The 8,141-nt window shown below is 35.5% G+C and overlaps 1 protein-coding gene across 2 annotated transcripts in view; it reads right to left on the bottom strand.

The window, feature by feature from the left end:
* Positions 1 to 6,247: 6,247 nt before the first annotated feature.
* MAT2B (methionine adenosyltransferase II, beta) overlaps positions 6,248 to 8,141 on the bottom strand; it is a 17,733-nt gene continuing 15,839 nt past the window's right edge. For both annotated transcript variants that reach the window (XM_008573130.1, XM_008573129.1), the window contains exons 6-7: positions 7,583 to 7,696; positions 6,248 to 7,179 (exon numbers count right to left, since the gene is read on the bottom strand). In XM_008573130.1, the coding sequence (XP_008571352.1) occupies positions 7,009 to 7,179; positions 7,583 to 7,696 (285 nt within the window). In that variant the 3' untranslated portion in view covers positions 6,248 to 7,008. The remainder of the gene's footprint in view (positions 7,180 to 7,582; positions 7,697 to 8,141) is intronic.

Genomic DNA, 8,141 nt, shown 5'->3' with positions numbered 1-8,141 from the left:
CATCCCAGATTCCTACTCTGCTGTCCATGCCATGATGCCTGGAATACATGAGAAATCTTAAGAAGCAGAAAATACAGAGCAACATAGTCTCCCATACCACATTCTTACTTGGCCATCCCAGTTCCTGGTTCAAAGTACTATCCTGTGGTAGGCCCAGTTTTCCCAAAATGCATTCCCAAGGAGCTCTGTAAACTCCCAGGAAAGCTGAAGCCAGAGACCTTCAGTTAATCATCTCCTGGGAGCTGTCACTTAGCAGTGGAAATACTGTCCCCCATCACCTCCTTTTTTTTTTTTCCTGGCTAGGTATGTACTTGTACCCGTTTTTCAACTTCAAAAAATTCATGGAAAAATTGGATTAAAAGATAATATGAATCCTTCCATGAACACTTTGAAGACTCCATCTATATAGTTGGAGATACATACATGGATTGTAAATAGCCATGAAGATAATCCAGATGGTAATATACAAGTCAGGATACCACCTCACACCCATTAGGATGGCTAATATCAGAAAAACAAGAAATAGCCAAGTGTTGAGGATACGGAGAAACTGGAACCTTTGTGCCCTGTTGGTGGGAATGTACAATGGAACAGCCACTATGGAAAATGGTATGGTGTTTCCTCAAAAAATTAAAAAATAGAATTACAATATGATCCAGCAATTCCACTTCTGGGACTATACCCAAAAGAACCGAAAGCAGGGTCTCAAATAGCTACTTGACACCTGTGTTCATTGCAGTGTTTTTCACAGTAGCCAAGAGGTAGAAGCAACCCAAATGTCTATCATGAATGAGTAAACAAAATGTGATATAAACATACAATGTAATATTAATCAGCCTTAAAAAGGAAAGAAATTTGGACCCGTTACAACATGGATGAACCTTGAGGACATTATACTAAGTGAAATAAGCCAGTCACAAGAAGTCAAACACTGTAAGATTCTGCTTATACGAGCTTTCTAGAGTAGTCATATTCATGGAGACAGAAGAATGATAGTTGTCAAAGGCAAGGAGAGAGGGTTAAGGGAGATCTGTTGTTAATAGGTATAAAGTTTCAGTTTTGCAAGATTGAGTTCTCAAAATTAGTTGTATAGCAATGTGAACATACTTAAGCCTACTGAACCGTACACTCGAAAATGGTTAATGTGGTAAAGTTTATGTTATGTATATTTTACCACCATTTTTTCAAAAAGTTTAAAAAAAAAAAAAAAGGCAGGATAATGGTTATGGGGGACAGGGCAACACTATGATGATTAAGTTTATGTCAATTTGGCTGGGCCACAGGGTGCCCAGATATTTGGCCAAACATTATTGTGGGTGTTTCTGTGAGGATGTTTTGAATAAGATTAAAATTTAAACTGGTAGACTTTGAGTGATGCAGATTGCCCCATTGGGTGGGCCTCATCTAATCAGTTGAAGGCTAAGCAAGAGAGAATTCTTCAGCAGACTGCTTTCAGATTTCACGTGCAACATCAGTTCTTCTGGTTCTGCAACAAATTGACTTCAGACTTGAACTGGAACATTGGCTCTCCTTGGTCTTCAGCTTGCTGGCCTACCCTGCAGATTCCAGATTGCCAGCCTCCGTAATTGTGTGAACCAATTCCCTATAATAAAACTCTTTCTATATATACACACATCTGTTTTAGCCCATTTCTGTTAATTATAACAGAATACACAGAACTGGGTACTTTGTAAGAAAATGAAATTTATTGCTTACAGTTTCAGAGGCTGGAAGTACAAAGTCCAGAGAACACATCTGGTAAGGGTCTTCTCTGGTGGTGGCTTTGCAGCTATGCAGGGGTCTCACATGGCAGAAAATGGGGTAGAGAGAGATAGTTCCTTGTGCACTCTCCTTGTAAAACCCTCAGAACTATGTCCACTATTCCAAAAATGGATCAATCCACTCATGAGGGTACAGTCCTTACAATCCAATCACCTCTCCAAGGCCCCACATTTCAATTACTATAATAGGATTGCATACCCTCAACAGTTACAGTGGAAATTAAGCTTCTAATATATGAACTTTGGGGGGCACAATTCGATCCACAGACAACGTTCTATTGTTTTTTCTCTAGAGAACCCTAATACAAGCACAACAGGGGAAATGTATATAGTGAGCTTCTAAGGTACTTGTCATGTTCTATTTAGCGGGTGGTAGATACCTGGGTGTTTTTATTTTTTAAACTGCACATACATTTTACACATTTTCTTGTGTGCTTGATTCTTTTCACAATTAAAAACACTTTTAAAAAACCTAAGGTTGGCATTAAACCCATCTATTTGCCAAAGTTCACATCTTAACAATTCTTGAAGATTTAAATCAACTAACCTATGCCTGATAAACCTGTCTGTAGCCAGAGATTATATTAACTTCATTAGGTTTGGCAGACTTAAGTGAATTATGGATGATAGAGCTGTAATGGGTCATTTAACAGAAATTAGGAATGCTTTGGGGTTGACGTTATAAGATGACAATGCCTCACACTACTGAGAGACACCTTATCCAAATAAATAATGGTGTCCTCTCATGTGGTGTCATATCATGTATTATGTAGTTTTTCTATCATCCATCCTCATCCTCTAGTTTCAGGGTGAATTCTAACTGTGGAAGGACACTTCTGAAAGCCAGAAATATCCTTGCTCTTTCAACTTTCTGAGGACCCAATGTGTACTAAGGGTGATATCGTATGAGGAGAATAAAAAGTATTCCCAGCACTACAACATGCCAAAGTGTTTGACTTTGGGTAAGTTTTAGCATCTCACATTAAAACATTTTGAAGCCTTGATACCAAATTTACATTTCAAAGGCAACATTCTTTGAGTTTTATAACAAATTGAGAAAAAATTGGAATTATTCAATAATATGTAGTATGTATGTTAAAAATGAGAATCAAGATGGGAACCATGGAAAGCAAAGCAATTGTAGGTAGAGCTGAGCAATTTCATGGCCATCTTTCCATATAAATCATTTGAAAGTAAATACATAAATTTTAATGTATCCAATTTCCAGGGATACATTTATGTGCATATAAATTCAAGTATTTGCCATCTGTGTCACAAAATATGAGAAGAAACTTCAGAAGTCATTAGACAAAACAGGTCACAAAACTAATTTATCTTCTTTGAATTTTTTAAAATTTATTCCCTAAATATTAAAAGTATGCTTGTTGTAGAAAACCTGGAGAATATTTTTAAAATCACGAAGAAAATAAAAACCACTGGTAATTTCATTTATGGGAGAAAATTCCTAACCAAAGAAGTGAAGGTAGTATTGATAGTAACAAGAGCAGCACCCTTCCCCCAAACCCAGCCCTTAGTATTTGGTAAGTCCATAGCTACATTTGCTTATATCTGTTCTAAACATTTCCACAATATGAGCTGTGAAATAGGTGATATTCCTTTCACTTAACCCTAAAAAGGCCTTGCTTTCATTGCTACTAGCACATGGTAGAATAACAATGAAATCCAGATTTGATCACTTCTCACTATACATAATACTGCCTTCAAGTAAAAAAATTCTCATGGCTGGCTCACACTTGAAATAAAACCTACTGCCATATTTACTGTTAATGAGATGATTTTTAAAAAGCATGATTTAACTTAGACTGCAATTGTAATGTTTCCTACTTTCTTTTGAAAGTGACTGAAATATTACTATTCTGTATTAAAACCCATGTGAAATCAAAGCAAGTAACTTCATAGGGGATAGTGTTTCAAGCATGTAACAAAGTCCAATTAAGAAAAATTTAAGATGTATTGCATTCCTCACACATTCAACCACGTATCTCAAGCTGTTTTTCTATTTTGGTAGTGACTTTTTTCTGAATTCTTATTCTGCAGTCTGGTATACATTTGAGGCCTATAGCATATACTTGTGAGTTATAGGTATAATCTGTGACACAGAACAGAAAGTCTCACAAGATTGAAATGTTTTACATGTTGGGCTCATTAAAAGCATGCCCTAAAGATTCCACACAATCTAAAGTACATCAAAAATACACCTATTAGTTTCAATACATCAGAAGTAAAGATAAAATAGACTGATTATGTAAGTTGTGATTCACTTATTGATACAATAGAATAAATGCAGCCAAAGAAAGAACACTTAGTTCCTTCTTTTTGGTACTCTGCAGGATATGGTGGGGCTGGGGGGGGGAGAGGGTAGTGGGAATCTTTGACCAGGTGCAGTGGCCTACAAGGTCACTGACATCAGGGTCCGGGGCCTACGGGTCTGGGGATGCTCATCTGGTTCATGGAGGCCTGTGTGCTGCGGGGGGAGAGGGTAGTGGGAATCTTTGACCAGGTGCAGTGGCCTACAAGGTCACGGACATCAGGGTCCGGGGCCTACGGGTCTGGGGATGCTCATCTGGTTCATGGAGGCCTGTGTGAGGAGGGAAGCAGGGCACCTCTTGCTTGGTATAATCAGAAGAACAGTTCTTAAAGATAAGTGGAACAAGTGAGTAAATACACTGAGAATAATGCGAACTAGCGTTCTGTCAGACAAAGGAGATAGAAGTACGGAAAGAAGGAAGCTAACATAAATCCTGTACAGCAAGACTGGAATTGGAGGTATCAATGTGAACTTACGGTTTCTTATACATAGAAATGTCAAAGATGTCAAGATCATGAAAGACAATTAATGACTGAGGAACTGTTCCAGATTAAGGCTAAAGCAATGTGGTGATAAACACCATGGAGTAATTCTAGACTGAACAGACCTACAAAGAATATTTCTGGGGGGCTGGCTGGTTAGTTAGCTAAGTTGGTTACAGCACAGTGTTGTAACACCAAGGGCAAGGGTTCAAATCCCCATACTGGCCAGCTACCAGAAAAAAAGAGTTACTGGGACAGCTGATGAAATTTAATTGTGGTCTATAAATTAGATAGTATTGAGTCAATGTTAATTTCTTGATTTTGATGATTATATTATGGGGTATGTGGAACTGCATCCTTATTTTTAGAAAGCATACACTGAAGTGTACATACCAAGTAGGTGATGAAACGTCACGGCTGCAACTTACTCTTAAATGGTTCAGAAAAAAAGCATATTTATCTTGTGTGTATGTAAAGAAAGACAAAATGATAGGATAAAATGGCTAAATACTCACAATTGGGGCACCTAAAAAGGATAATATAGGTTTTTGGGGTTTTTTTAACGCTATCATGGCAACTTTTCTGTACGATTGTAATTTCAAAATGAATAGTTAAAAAAAGGACATTCATTATAATATGAAGCAAATTCCAAGTGAAAAAAATGTATTATGCTACTTTGTAAATAAAGGCGGGATGGTGAGAGGACGAACATGTAGCCTATGTTGTGTGAATATTTTGTTATATATACAGAGCACCTCTAGAAACATGCAAAAAAACTAATCTACACTGTTTTTTTCCACAGATGGAAAATGGGTGACTAGAGAAGAATAACATTTTTTACTCTCTGAAACTTTAATTTTGTACTATATGAAATGTAGTAACACAGAATGCTTTAATTTGGTAATTGCCAAACGTTAAGTGCCAGGCTAACAACCACCTGGGAAACATTTAAAAATAAATTAGCAGGACTCAATCTCCAAAATTCTATTTTAGTGGGTCCAGAGTAGGACTCAGGTATCAGTAAAAATTCTCCATTAATTCCAAAACATAATATAGTCCGGGAATCGCAAATCATCCAAATCTGATCCTCTCTAAACCCCAAATCCAAGTAAATTAGGAAGTTAGAAACAAATACTTTGTATCTGATGAGCGAATGTTATAATCTGGGGAAAGAATACCCTAAAAGTGAAATCAGAATATCTGAAACCAGGATTTGCACTGATCCCTGAATAGAAGCCAAGTCATACAAGTCTCTCTCTACCTTCTGGTTTCCTTATTAAGGAACTAAAATATAGTTTAGGCTGATGTTACCTGAAAATTACATAATATTAGATAATACATTCAAATATTCTGCACTCTTAACATTTTATATAAATGTATAATATAACAAGATTATAGTTAGTTAAAAAACAATCAGTTGGCATAAGTAGATATGGTATCTGTAACATTCTAGATGTCAAGTGGTGGGCTCACCATATTCATTTTATTGCTGTGTTTTATATCTTATATATACATATATATTAACTATTCTTTTGTACGCATCAGATGTTACATGATAAGAACGTAATTTAAAAAAATTAGAGCAATAAAAGAACAATTAGTTTAGATGTTTGGTTCTTACATTTAAAAGAAGTAAATACAAGAAAACTATGCAAGCATTACATGCTGGCAGTACATATTTATTATTATTCATGAACGGTCAAAAACTTACAAGGCCCACTATTATCACTATAACCACACATGTGAAGTATCACTTAGCAACATGGAGTGTAAGGACAGTTATATATTTATATTAAAAAAATACATGTACACACACTCCCTCAAGTGTTCACCATACACTGCTACAAAAGCAGGCAGCATCAAGTTGTAGAAGTTTTGATATACATAACATGTTGAAATATCTCAAGCATAAAAACCGTAGTGAAGTTCCAAAAATAAAGTTTCTTTCTTCGAACATTTTGATCTGAGCTCAAGCAAAGTAAATAATGAACACCAATGATTTTTATACTATTTCACACACTTAAAATAATCAACATAAAAGGATCAACAATTGCAAAAAACCTGAAAATACGGAGGTTGTGAGAGTAAATGCATTTCATCCGAAAAGAAGTCTACAGCAGATCTGTTTCATCCTGGCTCTCAAATATTTAAGAGTCATAATTTATTATGCTCAAACCCCATGGTAAGCCAGAACAAACAAAATGATAAACAGAAAAAATCATTACTGCAAACAAGGCATCATTGCCCTTTAGTTTCTTTACACAATTTCACTAGTGCAAGAGCATCATTTACCTGAAAGATCATAAGTCACAATTAAAGAATACTCATACAAAACTATTTCCTTTTTTCTTTAAAAAGTGCCACATACCGTACTTTTCATTAAAAAACAAACAAACAAACAAACAAAAAACACAAACTAATGAAAGACTGTCTGTCTCCATCTCTTGTCAATGAGGAAAGGCCATAGTGATTCTTTGATTCCAATTCGAAATGGTGTTCGCTGGCCAATGCCCAAGGTCTCTAATTTGGAACAGTCAAGCTGAGCATTTCGTGGACGCTGTGCTCCTAAGACAGGGCTATCAGTAATCTTTAAAGAAAAATAAAAACAGAAACCCAAAAGTAAATGTAGGGCTATATCTTCAGGTTTTTATTCTCTATTTCATTTTGCCTGTAGTGCAAGAAATCTGATTTGATCATTCCTGGAAAAATAAAATGCCTGCCACAATCAAGACAATACACATTCTATAAACGTAATGAATACTCATAGGCTCCTTTACAAATAATTTATTAATTATAATTATTAAATTAATTTATTTAAATGTAGCACTATAAACTGCCAACATACAAGCAAAGTTCACTTTGATTAATACTGAGAAATGAAGTTATGCAACATGTCCAAAACAACAAGAAAAATGTTGTCAGCAATATACGCTACAGTAATGGATGTAGACTTTCAAAAAGTGAGAAAGTTTTAAATGTCATGTACTTACAGGTCTTAAGTGACTGCTGGGTAGGTTGAAGGCATCTGCAATTGCACATGCCATTTCATACTTAGTCATCTGTTCATTGCCAGACCAGTGAAAGGTTCCCTTAATTGAAGGATCCTAAGAACAAGGACACAAAAAAATCCAAAACATTTTCAACTTTTTGAGTTGAGTGAATGATACATTTGACAAGAAAGCTAATTTACAAGGTACGAGTACTAAAAGGCAACCCTCCTTTTCTGGAATTCTCTCCACAATATATCTAAAATCAAATTTCTATAAATATTCCCAGATAAACACTAAAGAGCAATGTCTAAAATTTAGCCTTAAGAATTTAATAAAGATATAAATGGCTCCAATTTTATTTATTAGTGGAAATTCTAAAAATGGATAGAGATTTGAATGGAAACAAAGTCAATTTAATGAGTATTTTAAGTTATCCTAAGAAACTAAAAACCAATACTTAGAACCATCTTTCAAGATAATCTAATCAGCTAAATATTCTTTTTTTTTTTTTCCTTTTTGTCTTTTTTTTCGTGACCGGCAACGGATCACAACCCTCAGT

This window comes from Galeopterus variegatus, unplaced genomic scaffold (genome assembly GCF_000696425.1).
Source record: "Galeopterus variegatus unplaced genomic scaffold, G_variegatus-3.0.2 Scaffold879, whole genome shotgun sequence".
Taxonomy (NCBI): Eukaryota; Metazoa; Chordata; class Mammalia; order Dermoptera; family Cynocephalidae; genus Galeopterus; species Galeopterus variegatus.
The sequence above is the reverse complement of the archived record's forward strand: the minus strand, read 5'-3'. Positions and strand labels throughout refer to the sequence as shown.